The sequence below is a fragment of the Staurois parvus genome, unplaced genomic scaffold, assembly GCF_062004578.1.
Source record: "Staurois parvus isolate SC_StPar_1 unplaced genomic scaffold, SC_StPar_1.0 ptg000018l, whole genome shotgun sequence".
Lineage (NCBI taxonomy): Eukaryota > Metazoa > Chordata > Amphibia > Anura > Ranidae > Staurois > Staurois parvus.
The window spans coordinates 11978814-12006431 of NW_028317814.1; the positions used below are offsets into that span (position 1 = coordinate 11978814).

Below are 27618 nucleotides of genomic sequence, written 5' to 3' on the forward strand. Positions count from 1 at the left end.
CATTTTCATCTATTAAAGTCTGAAGTCTCCGACAGTCCACTCAAGCATTATATATATTGAACAGTATGTGCGGTCCTTTGGTGATGTCAGGGGCCACATTTGATGCCCCCTTTATCTCATACGTTGACAACCACTGATCTAAAGTGACTATAGATCTTTCCATAGGGTGTGAATGAGCCAGTCATTAAAACACACAGGCACATTTTCCGTACTGCAATGATTGGAAACATATTTTTATTATAAATACTTTACTGCCAAATAACAGTACAAAAGCACCAGTGATTATGTACTAGGAATTTAAGTCCAATACCAGTTCTGGATTGGTTGAGGTCATGAACAGCCAGATGCGTCGTGACAAATCAGGACCAATGCGCCTCTCTCTTGTCTGGTCTTGGTCATTAGACTGTGTGACATCTTCATCTGGATACTCCATATCATCTGTGGCACCTCCAGTACGTGGTACCCTCAGGTTACTGAGGAGAGATAGTCTCTCTTTATCAGTATTACATGCCACATATGCCTGGATAGAGAGAAAAGATACAGAATTTACTTTCTTTGAATAACATCAGCTTTATACACCGACTACTAGAATTAATACGGAACAGATGAAATGCGTACATGTGAGCTTATTTACCTGCTAAAGGATTTGTGTTTCTGTCCATCCGGTCTTACCATTTACACAGCTCTGCCTCACAGCACATCCCTGCCTGGAAGGGGAGGGGACTTGATTTGTCTCTGCTGTGGATTCATTTTTACTTACAGATCTATTTTCCACCCCACCCTGTGTCAGGGCAATGAAAGGAGAAGCAGCACACTGCGCTCATCCCTTCATCACTGCTCTTTTATCAGCATGCTCCTTTTGCACTGCAGCAACACCTGGCTGATTGTGCTTCCTCCTTTCTGAGCTCTGCTGTACAGGGGAATGCAGGCTGATACCAAGCCAAACATGGTGCTTACACTGCTGACACTGAAAAAAATACATTAATATGATGTAATAATGATTACAGAACAGCATCAATGTATGTTTCTATTAAACTAGTAAGGTAAAGTCTAAGAAATATTTGAAGCACTTACCTTTTAATACCTTCCAGACTAATATGGTAAAGTCTAAGAAATACTTGAAGCACTTACCTTTTAATACCTTCCAGACTAGTATGGTAAAGTCTAAGAAATACTTGAAGCACTTACCTTTTAATACCTTCCAGACTAGTATGGTAAAGTCTAAGAAATACTTGAAGCACTTACCTTTTAATACCTTCCAGACTAGTATGGTAAAGTCTAAGAAATACTTGAAGCACTTTCCTTTTAATATTTTCCAGATCCACCAGAGATCCCCATATTCTGGGGTGCTCGAATATGCAAATATTGCCTTAAAAGAGTAATGGTGAGGGTTGACACCCCCTCCCCCTCTCCTGGCTCCTGTGCCTCCCTATTGGCCACTGAGCTTACCTGTCAGTGGGGAATAGTAGATGAGAGGGGCTTTGGGAAAGATTGTAAAATTTCAAAACCATCTTATACAAGCAATTAAAAAACAAGGTCTATTTTTATATATACTGTACATCAGCTTGATGTAACTAAGTAAATGTCTTACTTCCAGTCAATTTCAGATATGTGCTTTTCTACGGCATGCCTTAGAACAGTGGTCTCCAAACTGTGGCCCGGGGACCAGATGCGGCCCTTTACTTGCTTTTATCTGGCCCTTGGGGAACTATTTCATCCAATGATACCAACAATGGGGCATAATTACCCTCACTGACACCAATGATGGGGCACTATTCCTGCCAATGACACCAAGGATGGGACACAATTTCTCCCAATGACACTAACAATAGGGCCATATGACATTAATGATGGGGTACAATTCATCTCAATGACACCAACGATGAGGCACAATTCCTCCCAATGACACCAAAGATGGGACAGAATTTATCTCACTGATACCAATGATGAGGCAAATTTCCTCCCAATGACACCAAAGATGGCGTCAATGACTTTTCCCCACTAACATCAGGGACTTTCTTTACTCCTAATCCAGCCCCCAGAAAGTCTAAAGGACATTACCCCTTGGCACCGGCGCCTCCTGGCCCTTTAAGGGTTTCAGAAGTCGGGAGGCGGGGCAGGGTTTAGCGTCATGTGACCGCCGTGACACACTGTCACATGATCGGGAAAGGTCGCGATCGAAAGAGGAGATTGGGACCTTTCCATGAGTACTGGACATGTGTGCTGGGAGTGCGCAGGCGTGTGCTCTCAGCACATATGTTTTTTTAATAGAACGCAAATGTGCGGCCGCTCAGCGTCTAGGCCCAGACACCGGGAGGCCGCACATTTGCATGTGTCAAGAGGTTAAACTGGCCCTTTGTTTGGAAAGTTTGGAGACCCTGCCTTAGAAGATGGTCCATTGTTTTGATAGGAGTGACCAATGATCCCTATGGCTATACACTCCTCTGTCTAATATCTGCAGATGCTCAAGCTTTCCCTTTAGTGTGAAAAATAGTGGGGGAGATTTGCTAAAACTGGTGCACACAGAATCTGGTGCAGTTGTGCATGGTAGCCAATCAGCTTCTAGGTTTTATTGTCAAAGGATAACTGAACAAGCTGAAGATTGAAGCTGATTGGTTACTATGCACAGCTGCACCAGCTTTAGTAAATCTCCCCCATTGCATGTGGATCCTGGGCAGAAAACACATTACACAAAGACACTGACCTGCATAAGGAGTTGTGGAGAAGGATAGGCCTCTGTTATAGTTGCAGCCATTGCTGGACTGACTCTATTAAACTGCTGAATCTGTCTCTTCCAGGCCAATGGTAAGCCAGTGAGCGATCCTTTGGGTCCCCACCCTCGCCAGGTGCCTGCTGAGGTGCAGAAGGAGTAGCTCTGAGCCTCCCAGTGCAACCTGCAGACAGAGAGAGAACGTTGTTTACCACGGTCCACCTTGCTGCACCATCACTTATAGGTCATCTGACCTCAATGTTTGCTGCAAAGAAAAGAAAAATTTGGGGCATGCATGTGTGTGCCCACTGCTGACCCCCACTGAGACTGGACACTGTGCAATTTTGTCAGCAGGTTTCATCCAATGATTTATGGCTGACACCTGCTGATTGGCTGTATCCATTCACAGCACACAGCCCTGTGTTTACAAACACACAGGACTCTGTACACAGAACAGCGATCTGTCTGTTTCTTCTCCCTGAAAAGCAGGGAAAAAAAACAGCCAGATCTCTTGGGCCCCTTTCACATAGACGTTCTGATCGGGTCCATCTGCCCGTTTTTCAGGTGGACCCATTGAAACCTCTATTCTCCTCTATGGAGCGGCGGGTGTAAATGGACATGTGTCTGTTTACACCCAACGACATCCAATCCGATTTGATCCGTCGAAAAGAGATGGATGGGGATCCATTCCCCTTCTGTCCACCGGATCGGATGGGATGGCAGTTGGATGGAAACACACAGGCGGTTGTTTTCCATTCGACCGCTCATAGAAGACAGTTGATCCGCTGACTGGTCCACCCCGTCTGAAAGGGGCCTTAGTAAAAGCAGCACATATTACACATACAACACTTGTTAGGCACACAGTTAACCCCTTGACTGCCCCTTGATGTGAACCCTTTCCAAGCCAGTGTAATTAGTACAGGGACAGTGTAAAGTATTATATCTGATCACTGTATTAGTGATGTCAGTGTCATTTAATTTACCTCCCAGTGACGGTCTGTTAGCACTAGATTGCCCACCACACTATCACAGTCCAACTGTAAGTCACTGATCACCAGCACAGCGTTAAAGCTGCGTAAATTCCAGTATATATACACCATAGTTTTTAGATGCTATAACTTTCAAACAAACCAATTATTATACACTTAGTGGGATTTTTCCTTTACCAAAGACATGTAGCAGCATTTTGGCCTAAATTTATGAAGAAATTAGATTTTTTACATTTCTTTATTTTTTATAACAGAAAGTAGAAAATATTGTGTTTTATTTCCCCAAACTTTTTTGGGGTTTTTTTTTGTTTATATAATAAAAAATAACACCAAAAGAAGACTCAAATTTCACTTGGGTACAGTGTTGTATGACTGAGCAATTGCCAGTTAAAGTAGCACAGTGGTGAATATAAAAAAAATTCCCTGGTCATGAAGGGGGTAAAACCTTCGAGAGGTCAAATGATTAAACAGAGGCTAAGAAAATAGCTTCCTTGGCTGTAAAGGGCAAGAGGGTTTAGCTCTGCTCTAAGTGTATGTTATTTCAAGATGTTGCAGTTTGGTTATTGGCGTACACCTAAAACGGAAATAATTTAGTAGGCATTCAGTGGATTCAAAATAGACAATTCATTTTAAATGTAAATTCTTTTTCCTTTATACCACCTGAAAATGCTGATTTGCTGAAAAACAGAAATCTAAATAATCCATTAAAGCAGGGCAATGATTATAAGGCTGCTCATGTCACTTGTATAACCTTTCACTCACAAGGAATTTACATTGTCCAGTCACTTTTTTGTGAACTCACCGGAACGGGCGCTGAGCTATACTCTTGGTCACAGCACACACATGTTGCCCCAGTTCTCTCCATGTATCCAAGAATAAGACTTCGGTCTCATGGTACAGCTGTAGAAAGATAAGTGCCTACCTCCACAGAGGAGGATAACAGTTATCAAAGAAGGTGACATCACAGAGAAAACTTTATTAGAATATACATAATGCTTTCACATTAAAATTTAGATTTGACAGCATGCCTAACAGTGATAATAAACTAGAGAAAAATCAGAGTTAAAGGGCAACTCCATCTTTTTGCACCATGTTACGCCCATATTTAGGTGCTGCCCCAATCTAAAAGGATCTTGTAAAGAGATGCAAAGGTCGCTCCTTTTCTTACAAAATAATTTTACATTCATGACTACAAAAAGTAAAAAAAAAAACAAAAGAAAAAAAAACACCTAAGCCGGGGCCACTGATGCAGAGAAGGTCTGAGATTCTTATTACAGCTCTGAAACTGATCAGAAAGAGGGCTGATCTTGCCACTTGGCAGTCAGTTTGCAAAAAGTTTTGACAATAACTCAGTTTCTACTGTAAATTACACAGGAAGGTTAAATAAAGTGACAAATCTTTAGTAAATTCTCCCCAGAAGCTAGTTTGAAAAATATATTATGCCTTCAACATAAAAGCCTCATTGCTCACTGGGTGTTTAGCCCCCCGTGCCTGAAATCCTGGCATTTTGGTGCAAATGAAAAGTTCACCATCCAGCCCCACTGCTGACAGTCTGAAAAAATCTATGAGAGGCTGAAAGCTGCTGCGGATGGATGGGACTGGATGGTGCGCAGAGTGGTACTAACATTTAGGGCAGTATGTTCCCAGGAACGAATACCCAGAATACATGCAGTGTGCACTCCCAGCATTCATCCTTGGCCACATACTGCCCAGGGGCGGACTGACCATTTGGAAACTCGGGCACTGCCCGAGGGCCCGGGGTCAGTAGGGGGCCCCATGAGATGCCCCTGGTACCTTTTTCATAGGCTTTTTGAGTTTGGACAAGGACACAGGGGCCCCATAATCCCCTATTGCCCGGGGGCCCCATGAGTTGTCAGTCCACCCCTGATACTGCCACAAACATTAGGAACACTCAGTGCAACATCCAGGCCTGTCCAGCCGCAGCAGCTTTCAGCCTCTCATAGAATTTTACAAGTTGCCGACAGTGAGGCTGGATGGTGCAACCTTTGCCTTCCGCCCGCATCAAGATGCTGGGATCTCATGCTTCGTTGCTAAATGTCTAGTGTGCATGGGACCTGAGGTGTCTGGAACATGTAAACTTAAAGTGGAACTAAATGTAAAATAGAAACATTTGTGAACAGGCAGTCTTTTTATTGCAGAAAAAAAATGCAATGTTACACTTTCCTGCCTATTTGCAGTCCTCTGTAGAATGTACACTGAACTGCACAAACTGGCAAACTCCCAGCGTGCCCGGATGACTGCACTCCTGCACATGTATGGGAGTGATGTCATCCCACATCAGCCAATCAAAACAGACAAAAACCAGGGTCCAAAAGAACCCAGGGAGAAGAGAACAGCGCCGAGCAGGGACTTTATGGGTGTCAGATTGTTGGAACTAGAACTAAGGTAAGTACGTGTGCCTTTAGTTCCACTTTAAGACAAAAATGTATTGCATAAGCTCACTGGGCCACATAGTCCCCCCCCCCCCTTTAGGACACAATGCAGCAAAGTAAAAGAACTATGTAGCAAAACAAAATTCATTTTAGGCTCTTGCTTAAAACAAAAAATTGTATTCAAAATTTAGTTTCCAAAACTAATCCTAGAAGATGATACTAAAGAAGATGATGTATGGAGAAGTCTTTAACCGAGGACTGGTATTTAAATGTAGATTAGCTACCAACCTCATCTATATGTCGCCTGGTCACTTGGCTTTCTGGCTGTTCATCATAGCAAAGGCTTGGCTCTAGAGAGTGTCTCTCCATCTTACGCGACAGTCTTTGACATCTGGTGGTCAAAAAAACATTTACTATTAAAGCTCAGTCAGTTCACTTATACCATCTCAGTGTTTTCCGTCTTCAAGCATAAAAAGAGAACCCCAAATAAATAAATAAAAAAGTGAGTGCTTTCAACGTCAGCAGCTATGCACTAAAGGTAACCAAATAAAACTTCAGTCAAAACAGTAAGTAAAGTGCAGCGCTATAAATAATTAAATAAATGATAATAATGTCCGTATAAATGAATATTCTTATGGTGACAATCCGTGTGTAGAGTGCCCACTATGGCGGTACTTCAGTGCTTGTGTTTTTAAAAGTGGGGTAAGAATACGCACTCACCAGATGTGTAAAGAAATTACGCATTTAAATCAATCATCAGAGGTCCCCTTTAAGGAAGCGGATTAAGCCATGTATAGAGATATCCTCCCTCTGTATGGGTGGTATGTCAGGCACTTCTGGGTGGTATATGGATCCAGTAAACCAGAGGTCCCCTTTAAGGGATGAGTGGGTGTAGCAACCTGTGTAGCAGGAACTCCCTCCTCTGTGTAATAAGGTAGATCTTGATTCAGGGGTGAGCTCTAGGAAATCAATGACTCCACTTCATTAAAGGGGACCTCCGATCATTGATCTATATGCATAATTTCTTTACGCATCTGGTGAGTGCGTATTCTTACCCCACTTTTAAAAGCACAAGCACTGAAGTACCGCCATAGTGGGTACTCTACACACGGATTGTCACCATAAGAATATTCATTTATACGGACATTATTATAATTTATTTACTTATTTATAGTGCTGCACTTTACTTACTATAAAAAGAGAACCCACCTCTTTGTTACGTTAGCTTTTGGAACCAGAAGTCTGGTGTTGTTAGTGCACGGTTTTTAGCAAAAAACTGAGGACTTGGGGTAAATAATGCAGGTGCCTGTGAACTACACCCACTATGCACTGATTACACTTGCAATGCTCTGCAGGACTGAATGCATATATTTAAAAGAGAAGCATTGCCAATCGTCTCCTATGGATCATAGGTGTGCAGCTTGTTCTGCACTCCTGTGATCCATTTTCTGACCTCACAGAGCCAGTCCAGGCTCCGAAAGATCCTAACCACATGGTTGGAATCCACCCAGAATCCTGGACCGGCAACTGACTCAGCTTCTCAGCAATCCACTGATATCCTGAGCCAGCCACTCCCACCCCCGCCTATCAGTCCAGTGAGTGCTGGAGGGGCAGAGCAGAGAGCCAGTCACTGACAATCACTGCTCCCTTCTCAGAGTGGAGGGGAGAACTGAGCGATCAGCAGTGTCTGATCACTTAATTCTCAGTGGATAGCCGGTGGGGGACAGATGCAGCATCAGATTGATGCTGCATCAACCTAGGTGAGTAGAAGATTTTCTCTTTGTATAGCCCATACTTCTCTTTTAATAAATGCACATTTTTGATTTTATTAATGTGTGTGCAACCTCACCTTCAACACTTAACCTTTAAGCAGAAATCGGGGCAAAATGTTTTTTGAACCATTCAGTGGTGCTGTGCCCATACTGCACGGGCCATCTGCTCGTTTTTGTCTAGGGGTCATAAGAGTGAAAATATACTTACCGAATCAGATGATCCTCAGAGCGCAACACTGGTCCTTGCCGCTTCCCCCCCCCCCCCGCATACTAGCGGTCTTGTCAATGGACTGTTCCTGACGTCATCATGCCAACAGACCGTCTCAGAGCCTGAGGATGGCAGGAACAGTCCACCGCTGGACTTGGGGGAGCGTGGTTTTCCGGAGGATCGGAGGACGGGATATATATAGCTTTTCCACTAAACCCCTGGACAAAACGAGCAGTTTTCCCATGCAGCGCACAGCCCCACTGCATGGGAAAGTAAAATTTTACATGGAGTTCTGCTTTAAATTTCAATCTGTAAACCAGACTTGCATCTTAAAATCAGACTGACTATTGAACACTGTAGCTTTGAACAGAAAGTTTTTTGGACAAAAAAATGTAAATAAAAATGTTTAACTTGAATCAGACTAATGGTATTATTTCAAAAGTGAAAGGTCCTCTTTAATGAAAGTTGCAGTCTGTAATCCAACTTACCTTCTATAATCATGTAGCCCCAAAACAGCCAAGGTGATCTTCTTTCCAGAACACTTCCTATCTATTCCAAACACAGAGGTCGGAGTCATGGCGTTTTCAGGAGCCAGGAATGGAGAGGGATCAGCTACTTTAGATCTTACAAGGCTGTTATTAACTTTTTCACTGCTGGGCCCGATGTCCATTTTTTCACCTCACATACCCAGACCACTTTGGCAATGTTTTCACTGGTTATGATCGGCAGCTGCTGATTGTGGCCCTTCATGAATTAGGAGAGTCTCAGGTACCACTCTGCCATAAGTTCATGATCAGCGTAGTGGCTATTAGCTTATAGACTAAGGCAGTGGTCTCCAAACTGTGTCCCGGGGGCCAGATGCAGGCCTTTGCTTGTTTTTTCCAGCCCTTAGGGCACTATTTCTTCCACTGATACCAACCATACCTCCCCCCATCACTGATCCCAATGAAGGGACACAACTCCCTTTAATGACATCAACAATTGACACCAATGATGGAGCACAATTCCTCCCACTGACACCAAAAATGGGGCATTGTGTTTTCCCACTCATGTTAGGACCTTTCTACTCCCAAGGGCCACAATCCGGCTCCCCAAAAGTCTGAAGCACAGTAATGGCTCTTTGTTTAGGAAGTTTGGAGACCCTTGGCTTAAGGGAATGCAACTGCAAAAAGGATTACTGACATGGCCTACTGCAAGCAGTTCTGCCCTTACGTCAGTGCCAGTGAAAGGATTAAACACAACCTCCACCCCGATCATGCCATGCTTTTAATACCAATGAAAGCGGATCTATCATTACAAATTAGAAAGCACATGAATCAATATGGGAACATTTTACCATGACATTCTTTTGAGTAAAAAAAGTACCTTTTTGTTGTTATTAAAAAAAATGGCTGCTCAGGTGATCTAAAGCCTGAGTGGAAGAAAATGTGGGTTCAGTTCGCATCACTCCCTTGTTTTCCCCTTTGTTCTATCTGTATACTTCATATCTTTTCTATATCCATCTACAGTACATGCCTTTTCTTACATATTCCTTTGTAATTAAACTACTTCCACGTATAATCTCCCAAAATGAAAACAACTGAAATATACATAGACATTTAGCAACATTTTACTACTTCAAGTCTCTCTAAGGTAAGATTCACACTACTGTTGGTTGTGAACAAAATTGTGCACTTTCCTGACGCAAAACATCCTGTACAACAAACACTTTACTCCTGCGCTAGGAAAGGACTCAGTAGACCTAATAAGAATGTTCTGGAATTTTCTGGAATATGCACTGCTTGCTGCCCTCAACAGACCGGGGTGGTCCGAATACACTGGATACAAATGGAGAAACAGAAAAAGGGCGCACCGACCTAGTGCATTATCGTTTAAAATAATGTATTAAAGAAACAAAAATAGGTATCATACTCACAATGGACATAATAACACAGGTATGTCAAACTGAACAAGGTGTATGATCCAAACAACATCTGAGTCCATACGATGGAACCCTGGATGACCAACTGGCTAACGCGTTTCGAGGACACAACCTCTTCTTCAGAGCCAACACTACAGGAGTCTGTACTTCTCTTTATATAAGTTACTAAATGGTAACAAAAGGGCTGTCCTTTGGCAGACACGTGGCAGTGCCAATATTTCTGAATTAATTAATTATTATTATTAGTAGTAGTAGTATTTATCAACTCCTAATGGCACTCCCATGCGTCTGTTTTCACACATACTGAAATGCAGGGTACGTTTTGATGCGGCATAATTTTTAACAGGGGTCAGGGGCTTCTTTACCATGATTCCTACATGTAGGGAAGCCCACTGAAATTAATAAACTGATCCACACATAACTCACAGGAACTTGATAAAAACGCAGTTAAACGCACAGATGTAAACTGAGCCTTAAGGCGGAGCTCCTCCCAAAAGGTGAAGTTCCGCTTTAAGGACTGCTCCCCCGCTCCCCATTAAGGACTGGCACCTTTGGGTGCCCAAATTTGACAGGTACCTGCTCCCATTTCCGGTCTGATTGCCTAGGCGATTGGAAACAGAAGTTGTCCTCCCTCCCTCTCTGTAGTCTTTTGGGACACGTGACAGGTCCCAGAAGACTACAGGACCATTCAGGAAGTGCAGCACTACTCGCGCATGTGCAGTGGGTACCCGGCTGTGAAGCCGCAAGCTATCACAGCTGGGTGCCCACACTGAAGATGCCGGCCTCCTGGAATACATGACGGCCTGCTGGCCTCCTGGAATCCAGGACGGCCGGTGAAACGGGCTGCGGGAGACACACCACAGGACCGAGGGACAGGTAAATGGCTGTTTTTTAAAAGTCAGCAGTTTTTGTAGCTAATGAGTTATTTTTTGACAAGTGAGTAGAACTCCACTTTAAAGTGTTACTAAACCCTGGACCCTGCATTAACTATATCTGGCCTCCCACAGTACATAGAACATGGAAATATAATTATTTTAGTAAATATAAACTGCTAAGTACCTTTTATTTTATCAGCGGGTAGAGCAGTCTTGAGACTTCTATCAATGTCCAGCAGAGTACTGGATAAAGATGGTAGGAGGAGTTTTCATTCTCCCGACTGACTTATGAGGCTGCATGACCCCTAAACCTCTGTCTGGACAGTGCTTATTGACCCTGTGCTGGATATATGCACTCTCCCAAGAAAATAAAAAAAGGTCTCTAGCAATACACACCAAACTGTGCATGTGCAGCTTGTCTCCAAGGCTCTGTTCTATCAGCAGATGGATTGGGGACAGCAGTAGAAGGGGAGGATCAGAGAAGTCTGGATCAAACATAATTTTTACACAGTGCAGAGGATTAACCCCTTAGGTTCCACAGTGAGTATAACAAGCATGATTTACTGCATCTACAGACTGATTTTACTGTTGTGGGTTTAGTAACACTTTAAGCACAAAAAAATAAAAAATCTAGGACACATACTGTAAACCTTTTTTTACATCTATTATAATTGACCTCAGCAAATGCAATTATTGTACATATGGCACATGGATATTGAGCTATATGCCCCATGGGTCCCTATATTATTATTAGTATATTATTATACAGGATTTATATAGCGCCAACAGTTTGCTCAGCGTTTTACAATATAACGGGAGACAATACAGCAACAATACAAGAGGGATAGGAGGGCCTTGCTCCTTGGAGCTTACAATCTAAGAGGGAGGGGCTAGTGGTTCAAAAGTTAGTAACTGTGGGGGATGGACTGGTAGGAGGAGTAGAAGATTCCATTATTAGCTGAGGGCAGGATAGGCTTTCCTGAAGAGATAGGTTTTCAGAGATCACCTAAAAGTGAGCAGAGTAGGCGATATTCTGATAAATTGGGGTAGAGAGTTCCAGAGCATGGGGGAAGCTCTGGAGAAGTCCTGGAGATGAGCATGGGAGGAGGAGACAAGGGAGCTAGAGAGTAGAAGGTCGTGCAAGGAGCGGAGAGTACGGTTTGGATGATATTTGGAGACAAGATTGGTGATGTAATTTGGGGCAGAGTTATAAATGGCTTTATATGTTATTGTTAATGTTTTGAATTTTATCCGTTGGGCAATGGGAAGCCAGTGGAGGGATTGGCAGAGAGGGGTGGCAGATACAGAATATATATAAATCTGCATGTTCTTCACCTTTCCAAATTTTACCTGAATGTAATAGAAGACACTCTTGAGAAATTCTCTAGGCTCCACCAGAATCAGCATTTGCTCTTCTTTCCCTTTACATAGATCCAGACCATCCTGGAATATAAAAACAGCGATTGGAAAATCCAGAAATATTTTTGTGTTAGCTGAATGAAAAGAGTTCGGAACTTAATTTCTGTGTTTCTCGTGTGTAGAGCAGTCCATGGAAATGAACAGGCTGCCATTCATGCCACACATGGAAATGCACCTGCATTTGGTTGCATCTGCAGGTGTGAACCAAATCTAAGAGGAAGAGAGGACACCCCAAGATAGCAGCTCTCAATAGCTGGCATTATATCACCATTCTGAGTAAATATTTGTAGTAGGTCTTATGTGCACTCCTTATCCCCCCCCCCACACACACACACACACACACACACACATACTTCTTTTTGCCTCATAACATATTATTACAGTGCTAGTGTTACTGTTTGTGTTCTTGTTGTATAATTTTGCTGTTGTTTTGGTAAAAATTCTCTTCTTTGGTCCCGGTAGAGTAACAATTTTCTTACTTAATCCCCCAATACCAGGGTGGATTTGATTTAAATCAAACTGATTTAAATTACGATTTAAATCACTAGTCAGTAAGGCTTGATTTAAATCAGAGTTTTCTACATAAAGACTAATTCTTGCTGGTATAACTTTAATATGCAAGTAGATGAAGATTTTTAGAATAACAACTTTTCATATTAGTTTTTTTATCCCCAGTTTAATAGGTTAATCATTCATATTTGGACAACATTTCTGTTGTACTTAGGAAGGAGAAAAATAATCATTACCTTAATAATAACAATTTAAATAGATTTATTCAACTGAAACAATAACATTCCAGCATATGTTATTTGCTTAAACAAACATCCATGTTTATTTACTAATTTGGCTAAACAAAATATATATATTTTAAGAAACTTAGACTGTCAGCCCCTTCCTCCTCACACTTAGTTTCACTTTTTTCTTGTGCAGATCTATTCCACTCCAAACAATCAGAAAAATATTGTTTCTATTCTATTCACTGAACTTCTTGAAACTTAGCAGTGAAGGGGTTGATTCTGTATTCATAGGTTTGTAGAAGTTAGGATGAAGGTCTTTTTCTTAACTCTGTTCATGTTAAAACATTTTTGCTGTGAAGAAGAGGCATGTGATCTCCGCTGAGTCAAATTCAGTTTTGAGAACTGCAAAAGTAAACCAAGCATCTGTGATAATATCTTGTAGGCAGAGAAACTGCCCAATAATCTTACAAAAACCTCGAGAAGAGCATGACATTGTGAATGGATTCATGGAATTTATTTACCGAAAAAATTAAACATATGCAGCCTTATTCTACATAATTAAAAAACTAATCTTTATTTCATGATGGAATAACCTTTGGATGGTAATATATTTTCCTCAAAAAGCATTTTATTAAAAAAAATCCGATTTAAATAAAAAAATCAGATTTTTTAAAAAAAGCATTGATTTTTATCCACCCTGCCCAATACTGATGATCTCATCCCTCTGATTCCCACCCTTGGAGGCTGCTCCCAGTGTTAGCCATGATAAGCTCAGAATACCTCTCTCAGTCTTAGTGCCCCCTGTGCAGGCTGATATCAAGTCAGAGGATTTTCAAAGTCCCCCCCAAAAAATTAAAAATTACAAATACTGTAGCTACTGACTTTCATTATAAGGATATTTAGATATCCATGGATCAAGTGCCGCCCTCACCTGGGCTGGTTACTCACTGGTCTTTGGCAGCCCGGTGCAAGCATGTTTATTAATTGAAGTGCGCAGTGAGCCCTAACAGCTTCACAGCCAGCTACCTACTGCGCATGCACAAGTTGAGCTGCACTTTGTGAATGGTCTTGCAGCTTTCTGGGACTTGTGATGTGTCCCAAAATGTTGCGGGTTAAGAGGGGGGTGAAGTTTCTCTTGGATCGCCTGGGCGAAGTTTCACTCGGATTGCCTAAGCGATCCAAGTGGAAGTGGGAGCAGATACCTGTCAAAACTAGATACCCGCTCGACCCCCCCCCCCAGTATGACCGTAACGTAACAACGTATGACCAAACATGTTGGGGGGTGAGTTGGCGGCAAAAAAGAAGAACTCCCTCTTTTGTGTGAAATTCCACTTTAACACTGTATGCTAGTTTTATGATACATTGATTATAGTTTACTGAATACTTACCAGATTACATGATGACATTATATACATGCTTAGCATTTGGCATTCAGGTTTAAAAAATGTATTCTGCATATAGGTAAAAGGAATTACAGAAAACAGTGTGTGAGAATTACATTGTGTGCAGTGGCTTGCTGTTTGTGCACAAAGGTGGTGCCATAAAAAGAATACAATGGAAACCTTTTCTCATAAAATATGAATTATTAGAATGTATTATTCTCTTTTTAACATAATAACATAAAGGAAACCAGTACTGACACAGCCTGGATGCCTTCATTACTGACCTTCCCCTGAAAATGTTTGTTGTTTGGCTATTTTTGGCATCAATAAATTCAGAGCTTCCAACTAGAGATGAGCGAATTATTCAAAAATTCAATTCGGCTGATTCGCCGAATTTGCGGGAGAAATTTGATTCAATGCGAATTTATTCGCTGCGAATTTAACTTATTAAAAGGGTTTCTAGGCTTCAGAGAGCCTTTATATTAGTGCAGAACACTGTACCTTTAATTTAAATGCCCTTGGAGTCTGCTGGGGAAGAGAAATAATACTGTCAGTCAGTATGACATGCAGATGAGTGCCGTCGATCTTAGAATCACCGCACACTTCACTCATTTGGGCAGTCACGGGGCACAACGAAGAAGAAGAAGAAGAAGAATGAAAAGAAGAAGAATGAAAAGAAGAAGAAGAAGAATGAAAAGAAGAATGAAAAGAAGAATGAGAAGAATGAAAAGAAGAAGAAGAAGAATGAAAAGAAGAATGAAAAGAAGAAGAAGAAGAATGAAAAGAAGAATGAAAAGAAGAAGAAGAAGAATGAAAAGAAGAAGAAGAAGAATGAAAAGAAGAATGAAAAGAAGAAGAAGAAGAATGAAAAGAAGAAGAAGAAGAAGAATGAAAAGAAGAAGAAGAAGAATGAAAAGAAGAAGAAGAAGAATGAAAAGAAGAATGAAAAGAAGAATGAGAAGAATGAAAAGAAGAAGAAGAAGAATGAAAAGAAGAAGAATGAAAAGAAGAAGAAGAATGAAAAGAAGAATGAAAAGAAGAATGAGAAGAATGAAAAGAAAAATGAAAAGAAGAAGAATGAAAAGAAGAATGAGAAGAAGAATGAAAAGAAGAATGAAAAGAAGAATGAGAAGAATGAAAAGAAGAATGAAAAGAAGAAGTATTCCAGTACAGCAAAAAGTGTATCTGCAGAGAGCTCCGCTATTTCTGACAGTTCTCTGACAGTTCCTTCACATTTACAGCGGTTGAAACATTGTATCTGTTTCCGAATAAAAACATCTGTATCCTAAATGGAAACAAATAGATACAATGTTTCAACCGCTGTAAATGTGAAGGAACTGTCAGAGAACTGTCAGAAATAGTGGAGCTCTCTGCAGGGACACTTTTTGCCGGCTGATCGGGAAAAATTCGATTCGTGCATCCGAAGTTGGCTAATATTCGGATTCGGCACGAATCGAATTTTTCCTGAAATTCGAAACGAATTCCACTTCGCCTGGTTCGATTCGCTCATCTCTACTTCCAACCTAGGGCAAGAATTTAGCTAATGAACCCAGAGAAAAATCAGAACGGCTCATCTAATCTGAGTTATTGACTCAAAGTACTGAAAGCCTTTGGGTTAGCATAATAGTCCAGCAACTAGAATTTCCAAAAGAGACTTTAGTACTGACAGCTCCTATTTGCTCTTACCAATTGTTCAGTGTCTGCCACCCCTCTCTGCCAATCCCTCCACTGGCCTCCATTCAGTGTCCTCCACCCCTCTCTGCCAATCCCTCTACTGGCCTCCATTCAGTGTCCTCCACCCCTCTCTGCCAATCCCTCCACTGGCTTCCATTCAGTGTCCTCCACCCCTCTCTGCCAATCCCTCCACTGGCTTCCATTCAGTGTCCTCCACCCCTCTCTGCCAATCCCTCCACTGGCATCCATTCAGTGTTCTCCATCCCTCTCTGCCAATCCCTCCACTGGCTTCCATTCAGTGTTCTCCACCCCTCTCTGCCAATCCCTCCACTGGCTTCCATTCAGTGTCCTCCACCCCTCTCTGCCAATCCCTCCACTGACTTCCATTCAGTGTCCTCCACCGCTCTCTGCCAATCCCTCCACTGGCCCCCATTCAGTGTCCTCCACCCCTCTCTGCCAATCCCTCCACTGGCTTCCATTCAGTGTCCTCCACCCCTCTCTGCCAATCCCTCCACTGGCTTCCATTCAGTGTCCTCCACCCCTCTCTGACAATCCCTCTACTGGCTTCCATTCAGTGTCCTCCACCCCTCTCTGACAATACCTCCACTGGCTTCCGCTTACTCAACTAATTAAATTCAAGGTACTTACAACAACTTCTAAAGCCATCCACAACTCAGCCCCCAGCTACATCACTAACCTAGTCTCAAAATTCCAGTCTTCCAGTTCTTTTCCTTCCTCCCAAGACCTCCTGCTCTCCAGCTCCTTTGTTACCTCCTCTTATTCTTGCCTTCAGTACTTTTCCAAAGGTACTCCCATCCTCTGAAACTCCCTTCCCCAATGTGTCCGACTATCTCCTACCCTGTCCACTTTTAGACAATCCCTAAAAACCTCATCTCTTAAGAGAGGCTTATCCTGCCCCCTCCTAGCAACGGTACATGTATTTTTCTCTATCAGTTCATCCCCCGCAGTTATTACTTTTTGTATCAATTGACCCTCCCTCTTAGATTGTAAGCTCTACTGAGCAGGGCCCTCTGATCCCTCCTGTATTAATTTGTATTGTAACTGTACTGTCATCCTTTGTGCAAACTGCTGGCGCTATATAAATCCTGCATAATAATAATAGTACAGATTTCCTCAAATAGGACTAACCCTCTCAGATGGATATTTTATTGCAGGTGACGTCTGGCAGACTGAGACTGCCCCAGGTTTCTTTCTTAGATCTTGATTGCTCTTACAGGGAGATCTTCCTGCTATAATCCATGACTGTTCCTGGCCACCTTTGCTCTGGCTATGTTTTCCGCAGTCTAGAATAAATATGAAAACCCAATAGAGAGAATGGGACATCTCATAATGGCCACATCAGTTGTGAAAACCTGTGATGCTCAACAAAGATCTCAATAAGAGAATCCCCAGGAGATATAAAGAACTAACAGGCATTTTATCTCAGCAGCACCTACAAAGAACTAAAATATCAGTTTGGAGTTGACTGATCCTTCCACTTTAAATATAAGCGGCTCTAATACAAAAACGTGTTGTCTGTTCCAATCACAACTTACTACACATGTCCAGTCAGCAGGCATCTCTCTTCTCCAGGTAATGCTCCATGGCACAGAGTGTGGCTCTAAGGAGTAAGTATACCCAGCTGAACTCAGAGCTTCCAGCATACCTTCTGACCCTGCATCTTGGAGAAGACCTGCGCAATAAGAGATCAATCAACAACGCAATGTAGACATATATGTGTGATTTGCAATGATGCAAAAAGTTGATCTGTAATGTTAGCAAGCACCAAAAGACAATTTATATAGTGCCAACTCTCAATGAGTCAAATTTGCTTGTAAACTCTACATGTAAGAACACAAGGCCTAACCTTGCAGATACCCTCTTCTGGTCCTCCAAAAAAGCTGCCAAACACTAATCTGAAATGGTAGCTTGCGCCAAAAGACTATATATATATATATATATATATATATATATATAGCCAGTTCTCAATGTGCCCCATTTGTTTGTAAACCCTGCATGTAAGAACATAGAGGTGACCAAGAAGTCCTGGCTGGAGCAATTCGATGAGCCTTGCTACTGGAATATTACTAAGGTCAAAGTGGATTACAGAGCTGAGGTGAGGGAGAGTTCAGAAGATCATGACCGCCGTCCTGCAAAATTGAGAGGGTAGAAAGTGGCGCTGACAATCTTAGCCAGAATACACATCATGGTATTTAAGCTCATCAGACTCTAAGGACTGATTCACACTAGGAATCGCACCGGTATGCGCTGCACGTTCCTGTACGATTCATATGCAGTTATGTGCAGTACGATTTCAGCCTATTCATTTTAAATGGGCTGAAATTGTACTGCACTGCACCTAAATTAGTGCATGCACTACTTTTGTAAACGCACTACAACTGGATTGCATGGTACTTTTGTACCATGCAATGTGGTGTGGGCCAATGCACTGCGTTTACTGTGTCAGTAATATTGCACTGACACCCACTGCAGGTCGCAAGGGCAGCGCATTCAGAATGCGGTGCACGAAACCCGCGCAGCATTCTAGTGTGAATCAGCCCTTAAGGATACTGCACACATGGACATGGTAGACAAGACAGCACACTTGCTTGCCTGCCTCTTACGTCTTCTGCATGTTGTGTTCATTTTTGTGGGCTAGAAGCCAAGGTGGGGTCATGTGTAATATGGGGCTGTGGTGATGCCATGGGAACCTCATTTCATTTTTTTTTCCCCTCCTGGTGCATCAAGGGAGGGAGGCCTTGGGGTACTTTACAATGCCACGTCATCAGGGGGCTTGCTGAGGCTCTGGTTCTTGCAGCCAGCCCCCTGATGAAGTGAAACATGCATGCCATCATGAGGCCAGCTACAAGAACCCAAAATAGATAGTTCCCCCCTGATGTTGTAAGTAAATGAGATGGTGGAGCAAGACCTGGAATGCTGCAGTGGATCGGTGGTTTGACCCAGGACAACACTATATCAGCTGGATGTGTAAGTATGTATTTTGAAGGTAACCCTGCTAACAAGATAGGAGGGGAACAAAAATAGAACACAGGGATGGTAAAGGGTCATTGAGGTTGCTCTTTTAATAATACATAGAACCTTCCTAGATCTATTGCCATAATTTTCCCTACAGTTCTACATATCACTATTCTTATAGTAAATTATTTATTGTATGGTGACATAGGTTCAGATGTAACAAATACTCCAGTACAGGGTGGATTTGATTTAAATCAAACTGAGTTAAATCACAATTTAAATCACTAGTCAGTAAGGCTTGATTTAAATCCTAGTTTTCTACATAAAGACTGATTCTTGCTGGTATATCTTTAATATGCAAGTAGATGAAGATTTTTAGAATAACAACTTTTCATATTAGTTTTTTTATCCCCAGTTTAATAGGTTAATCATTCATATTTGGACAACTTTTCTGTTGTACTTAGGAAGGAGAAAAATAATCATTACCTTAATAATAACAATTTAAATAGATTTATTCAACTGAAACAATAACATTCCAGCATATGTGATTTCCTTAAACAAACATCCATGTTTGGTAACTAATTTGGCTAAACAAAATATATATATTTTAAGAAACTTAGACTGTCAGCCCCTTCCTCCTCACACTTAGTTTCACTTTCTTCTTGTGCAGATCTATTCCACTCCAAACAATCAGAAAAATATTGTTTCTATTCTATTCACTGAACTTCTTGAAACTTAGCAGTGAAGGGGTTGATTCTGTATTCATAGGTTTGTAGAAGTTAGGATGAAGGTCTTTTTCTTAACACTGTTCATGTTATAACATTTTTGCTGTGAAGAAGAGGCATGTGATCTCCGCTGAGTAAAATTCAGTTTTGAGAACTGCAAAAGTAAACCAAGCATCTGTGATAATATCTTGTAGGCAGAGAAACTGCCCAATAATCTTACAAAAACCTCTGGAAGAGCATGACATTGTGAATGTAGTAATGGAATTTATTTACCAAAAAAAATTAAACATATACAGCCTTATTCTACATAATTAAAAAACTAATCTTTATTTCATGATGGAATAACCTTTGGATGGTAATATATTTTTCTCAAAAAGCATTTTATTCAAAAAAATCCGATTTTAAATAAAAAAAATCAGATTTAAATAAAAACAAATCAGATTTTTTTTTAAAAAATCATTGATTTTTATCCACCCTGCTCCAGTATATACACTATATTGCCAAAAGTATTGGGACACCCCTCTAAATCATTGGATTCAGGGGTTCCAATCATTTTCATGGCCACAGGTGTATAAAATCATCACCTAGGCATGCAGACTCCTTCTACAAACATTTGTGAAAGAATGGGTCACTCTCAGGAGCTCAGTGTATTGAAGTGTGGTCCTGTGATAGGTTGCCACCTGTGCAGTAAGTCCATCCGTGACATTTCCTTACTACTAAATATTCCATGGTCAACTGTTAGTGGTATTATAACAAACTGGGAAGAACAGCAACTCAGCCACAAAGTGGTAGGCCACGTAAAATGACAGAGTGGGGTCAGCGAATGCTGAATCGCACAGTGTACAGATGTCGCCAACTGTCTGCAGAGTAAGTAGCTAAAGGCCTCCATACTTTGTGTGGCCTTTAGATTAGCACAACAACAGTGTGTAGAGAGCTTCATGGAATGGGTTTCCATGGCCAAGCAGCTGCATCCGGGCATTACATCACCAAGTACAATCCAAAGCATTGAATGCAGTAGTGTAAAGCATGCCACCACTGGACTCTAGAGCAGTGGAGATGTTTCTCTGTCTGGTAATCCAGTGGACGTGTCTGGGTTTGGCGGTTGCCAGTAAAACGGTACTTGCCTGACTGCATTGTGCCAAGTGTAAAGTTTGGTGGAGGGGGGATTACGGTGTGGGGTTGTTTTTCAGGGGTTGGGCTTGGCTCCTTAGTTCCAGTGAAGGGAACTCTTAAGGCATCAGCATACCAAGATATTTTGGACAATTTCATGCTCCCAACTTTGTGGGAACAGTTTGGGTATGTTCCCTTCTTGTTCCAACATGATTGTGCACCAGTGCACAAAAGAAGGTCCATAAAGACATGGATGATTGAGTTTGGGGTGGAGGAACTTGACTGGCCTGCACAGAGTCCTGACCTCAACCCCATAGAACACCTTTGGGATGAACTAGAGCGGAGACTGTGAGCCAGGCCTTCTCATCCAACATTCGTGCCTGACCTGACAAATGTGCTTCTGGAAGAATGATCAAACCTTCCCATAGACACCCTCCTAAACCTTGTGGACGGCCTTCCCAGAAGAGTTGAAGCTGTTATAGCTGCAAAGGGCGGGGCCAACTCAATATTGAACCCTACGGACTAAGACTGAGATGCTATTAAAGTTCATGTGTGTGTAAAGGCAGGTGTCCCAATACTTTTGGCAATATAGTGTATGTTTAGATAGCACAAACTGAGAGCTGTTGATTTCATGATAGATGTACCAGCTACATCTTGCAGAACTTTAGTTAAACCTCCAGTGTATACTTATGATAGGGACAGATTATAATTTAGAGTTGTTATTGAAAGACTGTCAGCTAAGAGCACGCACACATAAAGAGGTTTAAGGGGTGTTTTCTTTGATGTACTCCAGTGAAGATAGCTGCAGGATTCTAGAATACCACTGAAGAACTCTGAAGACCTAAGGTGACCGAAGGAGGATGGATAAATTTGAAAGGTTATGTTTGCCAACTTGCTTGATTTTCCTAAATAATATATGAAACTAGCTAGGTTTTGTTAACAGTGTGCTCATTCTTTAATCTTAATTTACATATTTTAACTTGTGTTTGTGTCTTCCAGAACATGGACCATGGGCAAGCCTGGGGTTATTTAACATATCGCGGTAGGTCCTGGTACATTAAATGTCATTACAAATTAAAAAAAAAAGCAACAGACCAAAAACATACTGTAAAAAGTTTAATAGAAATCCATGTTAATATTTTAGTTCAAAGAAATTATTAAGGGAAAGTTAATGTGTATTAAGGTAAAAAAAACCTTCTGCATGTAGCTTCCCCTTGTACTCACCTGAGCCCAATCTCAATCCAGCAGTGTGCACAGGAGCAGCCGTTCTCTTGGCTCTCTCCCTCCTCATTGGTTCCCACTGCTGTCAATCAGAGCCAGGGAGGAGCCGCGCTCTGTGCGTCTATGGACACACAGAGCCAGCTCGGAAGCAAGCATGCTTGCTATGAGGGCACTCGGTGGGGGCAAAGAGCCAGGAGTGCCAGCAGGGGAACTCACGGAGAGGAGAATTGGGGCTGCTCTGTGCAAAACCATTGCACACAGCAGTTAAGTATAACATGTTTGTTATTTAACCACTTCAAGTCCGGACACTTTTACCCCCTTCCTGTCCAGGCCAATTTTCAGCTTTCAGTGCTATCACACTTTGAATGACAATTGCGCGGTCATGCATCACTGTACCCATATGAATTTTTTAGCATTTTTTTTAAACAGATAAAGCTTTATTTTGGTGGTATTTATTCACCACTGAGATTTTTTTTTGCTATGTAAATGAAAAAGTCCCAAAATTTTGAAAAAAAGTGTTTTTCTTACAAAAGTTTGCAAATAATATTTCATCGTAAATCTTGGCCAAAATTTATTCCGTTTATCTTTTTAGTAAAAAAAAAAAAATAAATAACCCAAATTAGTTTATAACCAAAATTATAATTTTTAAACATTTGTTTGTACATTTTTATTTTATTTTTTTATTATTATTATTATTATTTTAACATACTGTCGCCCTAGCAGTACAGTGTCACCATGGTGACACTACTACTTGTGGGGGGTGATGAAGATTTTTTTTTTTTTTTTTTTTTTTACACTGATTGCTTTTACACCCATAAAGGCTATAAAAGCAATCATTGCTCCTTCTCTCTGGCTGCATTCTTGTAGCCATTGAGAACTACTGTGTGAGCTGTGATTGGTCACAGCTTGTCACATGGTACAAGGCTGTTGTGAATAGCTTTGTACCATGTGACCTCTGTGATCATTCACAGATTTCACACGTAGTAAGCAATGATGTCAGAAGTAACATCTTGCTTAATACTCTGCATGTGATCACTGATTGGCCAATCAGTGATTACATGATCGGTACCTTGCACAGAGGTCCCATACGACGATCGGTGTTCCACTGTGTCCGGAGGACACAGCGGGCACTAGATCACAGTGCTCCCAGGGAGTGCGCACAAGCAGGGGGCGGGGAGGCTGTTTATAAATGTTTACCCGACCCTGTACTGCCACCGTCTGGCCGTTTATATACAACAGCTGGACAGGAAGTGGTTAAAAAAAAATAAAAAGCAATCCTTTACAATTAGTTTAATAATTAAGGTTGGTGGTAAAAATGTCTGGATGACATCTAAAATACTGTTTTCTATAAAGGAAGGGGTGTGGGAGTTTGCTTAAAACCGTGCGTACATGCTCTCTGATGATCCCGTCCAGCTAGTCTTGAGGGAACATATCAACGTAGAGGAATCTTGGGGATGCATTTTGTTATATAATTCTGTTTTCATAGATCCTGTTGTCTGCAGATGACTTTATTGAAGAAAAAAAAAAAAAGCAAGTCTTTCTGGCAGGACTGCTTAGAACCCAGTGCAGCCTTCAAATGATAGCATCTGAAAGGGAGTATGCCATAAAATTTGATTGCAACATCCGACCTTTTACTCATAGGCAAGCAACACAAACTGAAGCCACAGCAAATGAGGGGTTATGAAATGTGAAAAAAAAAAATAATTGGCCAAACTAACTCATTATATTAATTTTCCAAATTCTAGTATACATTCTTACACATATACATAGGAATAGATTTACTAAAACTGGAGCGTTCAGGATCTGGTGCAGCTGTGCATGGTAGCCAATCAGCTTCTAACTTCAGCTTGTTCAATTAAGCTTTGACAAAACCTGGAAGCTGATTGGTTTCTATGCAGAGCTGCACCAGCTTTTGCACCCTCCAGTTTAAGTAGATAACCCCTATTGTTTCCTTTTAATTCTTTGTAGAGTTTGCAGTGAATAGTTTGGTAAACAGTGTAGAAAAGTAATTGATGAACTAAGCTGTTTAACCACTTGCCTACCAGGCACTTATACCCCCTTATTTACCAGGCCAATTTTCAGCTTTCAGCGCTGCCGCACTTTGATTGACAATTGCACGGTCATGCAACATTGTACCCATATGAAATTTTGATAATTTTTTTCTCACAAATAGAGCTTTCTTTTGGTGGTATTTAATCGCCACTGGGCGCTTTACTTTTTGCGCTATAAATAAAAAAGTGCAAAAAATTTGAAAAAAAAAAAAGTTTCTTTGTTTCTATTATAACATTTTTCAAACAGGCATTTTTTTCTCCTTCACTGATGTGCGTTAATGAGGCAGCACTGATGGGCACTGATAGGCGGCCCTGATGGGCACTGATAGGCAGCACTAAAGGGCACTGATAGGCAGTACTAATGAGGTGGCACGGATAGGCGGCACTGATAGACAGCACTAATGAGGTGTCACGGATAGGCGGCACTAATATGCAGCACTGATAGGTGGCACTGATAGGTGACACTGATGATGGGTACTGATAGACGGCACTGACTGGCATCACTGCTGGGCACTGACTGGCAGGACTGACTGGCACAACCCCTGGGCACTGACTGGTGGCACTGACTGGCAGCACTGCTGGGCTGCACTGGTGGGTGGCACTGGTGGGCAGCACTGGTGGGTGGGCACAGGTGGGTGGCACTGGTGGGCACAGGTGGGTGGGCACAGGTGGGTGGCACTGTTGGGCACATGTAGGTGGCACTTCTGGGCACAGGTAGGTGGCACTGCAGAGTGGCACAGGTGGATGCACTGCTGGGCACAGGTGGGTGATCTGCTGGGCACAGGTGGGCGGAGCTAGTGGGCGCACTGCTGGGCACAGGTGGGCGGAACTTGCGGGTGGCACTGCTGGGCACCGATCATCAGGGCACTGATCATCAGTGCCCTGATGATCGGTGCCGATCCCCGCTCTGACAACTGCAGGTTCTCGGCAGTACTTTCCTCACGATCTGACAGCGTGAGGAAAGTGCAGCCGAGAACCGGCACTTGCATTTCCCTCTGATCAGCGTGTCATTGGACACCGCTGATCAGGTGGTAAAAGGCGCTGTGATTGGCCTTTTACCACATCACGTGATCAGCTGTGTCTGTAGGACACAGCGATCACGGAGATCGCCGGGTGCGCGCCCCCTGGGGCGCGCAGGAGAGCGCGTTCTGGGGGGACGTCATATGACGTCCACTCAGAACTGGCCGGCCGCAGTGAAGCCGTCATTCGGCTATCTGCGGTCGGCAGGTAGTTAAGAAAGAGAGTGAAGTACACTATATGGTTAACGATTTGCGGACATTTATTGACCATCAAACCCATATGAGTTTGTTGGACATCTCAGGTTAATTAAGGGTATTCGTATTGAACAATTGCCACCAGATTGTAATTGTCTGAATGTCTTTAGGAACAATCGAGTATTGTCCATGATACTTTTTTTATTTGCACTAAAGCCTGGTACACACTGAATGAGAAAAAAAACGGACAGCTCAGGAGGAGCCACTGTACTAATTATTATTGTTATATAGGATTTTTATAGCGCCAATGGTTTGCTCAGCGCTTTACATTATAGTGGGAGACAATACAGTAACAATACAGTTCAATACAAGAGGGAATTGAGGGCCCTGATCCTTGGAGCTTACAATCTAGGAGGGAGGGGTGAGTGGTACAATAGGTAAAACTGTGGGGGATGGAGTGGTTGGAAGCATAGAGGATTCCAGTATTAGCAGAGGGCGGGATAGGCTTCCCTGAAGAGAGAGATTTTAATGATCGCCTAAAGGTAAGTAGAGTAGGTGATAGTCTGATAGATTTGGGTAGGGAGTTCCAGAGAATGGGTGATGCCTTGGAGAAGTCTTGGAGATGAGCATGGGAGGAGGAGATAAGGGAGCTAGAGAGTAGGAGGTCTTGCGAGGAGCAAAGAGTACGGTTTGGGTGATAGAGATAAGATCAGATATGTAAATTGGGGCAGTGTTGTGGATGGCTTTGTATGTCATAGTATACTAATGATCCGATATTGGTACAGCGAGCTCCCCTGCTGTGCTATTGGGTTCTGACAGGGATGCCCCCCATCCCGGACAGAACACTTCGGTCAACACTGTCAGCCATTGGCTGAGAGCACTGATCAGGAGCTGATCAGCAGACCTTCTTCAATCATGCCTCTTTGACAGAAGCCGACCGAACGTCTGGCTTCTGACAGACCGGCTACCACATCGGGCCAAATATCCAATAAAAATTGGAAGATGCCAAAATACCGCTCGACATTTGGCCCGTGTGTAGTAGGCTTGACATCCAAATCTAAATGTCTTTGTATGCTAGAGAATTGTAGAATGAACAGTACCCTTCACTAAAACACATTCACTCAATTATTTGGAGTGGGGTCCTTGTAGCTTTGGCCATATAGCGTATTTCTCATCCAGGATCATAAGCAGAGCCTATCTTAGGTAGAGTGACTTGATGATCTTATATTGATGGTCATCTTCTTCATTCACCCAGGTAAAACCGTGCCTGAAGAGCAGGAGATCAGCAAAGTCATGTACCATGACTGGCGTCTTATACCACGGCATGAAGAAGAGAACTTCAAGCAATTTATCCCTCTGCCGGAGCCAGAACCTGTCCGCTATGTGCCATACCCACCACTACTGAGGGCTATTGCTCTGGCTCAGTTGCAGAAAGAAGGAAAGCCTTTAACAGAGCCCATGCTGGACATTGGGAGATTACGGGAATCTGATCATGAGCTCCAAAAGGAGCTTAAAGTGAGGAGAGCCAAAACAGGGACACCAGTGTGATAAGGCCATGGACTTCTGCTACTTCCTAGAAACATGGATTCATGTACAGTTTATTGTCAGCAGCGTGACCTTCAAACCAAAATGGCAACAAAGTGCCATGGTAATTGGGGTTGTGGGCTCTGCTCTTTGTTGAGGGTTGTTTTCAGTTATAGACCATACTGAGTAAAGAGTGCACAACACCTTCCGTAATTGAAAATTGTCATTTTTACTCAATGACACCATAAGTAACTGTTGGACTTTCCTATTTGATGTTTACTGGGCTGTAATAAAACTTTATATAAAATCACACCATTATGTGCTACTGAGAATTTAAAGGCATTCCATATATGCAGTGCTCAGCATAAATGAGTACACCCCTTTTGAAAAGTAAGATTTTATTCAACATCTCAACACAAGAACAATTTCCAAAATGTTGGCAAAACTGAGTTTTATGTAACATTTGTTTTGCTCATTACATGAAAGTAAGGTTAATAGTATAACGTAGATTACAAAATCTTCAGTTTTACTCCAATTAGTTGATGCAAAAATGAATACACCCCACAACAAAAACTACTATATCTAGTATTTTGTATGACCTCCATGATTTGTAAGGACAGCACCAAGTCTTCTAAGCTTGGAATGAACAAGTTGGCAACATTGCAACATCTACATTTTTCCATTCTTCGAGAACAACCTCTTAGAGCCTGGATGCTG

General features: G+C 42.1%; 2 protein-coding genes across 2 annotated transcripts; one reads left to right on the top strand and one right to left on the bottom strand.

Annotated features, from left to right (window-relative positions):
• Positions 1–289: 289 nt before the first annotated feature.
• Positions 290–18098, bottom strand: LOC149473074 (structure-specific endonuclease subunit EME2-like). The gene is made up of 8 exons (XM_089683650.1): positions 18092–18098; positions 17637–17773; positions 12220–12311; positions 8561–8665; positions 6381–6483; positions 4502–4617; positions 2705–2894; positions 290–520 (listed from the first exon to the last, which is right to left on the bottom strand). Exons 1-8 carry the CDS (start codon positions 18096–18098, stop codon positions 290–292), a joined length of 981 nt encoding a protein of 326 aa, XP_089539776.1.
• Positions 18098–26925, top strand: LOC149473075 (small ribosomal subunit protein mS34-like; the record flags this gene model as incomplete). The annotated part of the gene is made up of 3 exons (XM_089683662.1): positions 18098–18196; positions 21891–21933; positions 26633–26925. Coding segments are annotated over 3 exons (435 nt in total), but the record flags the coding sequence as incomplete, so codon positions are not given.
• Between the last annotated feature and the right edge of the window lie 693 nt (positions 26926–27618).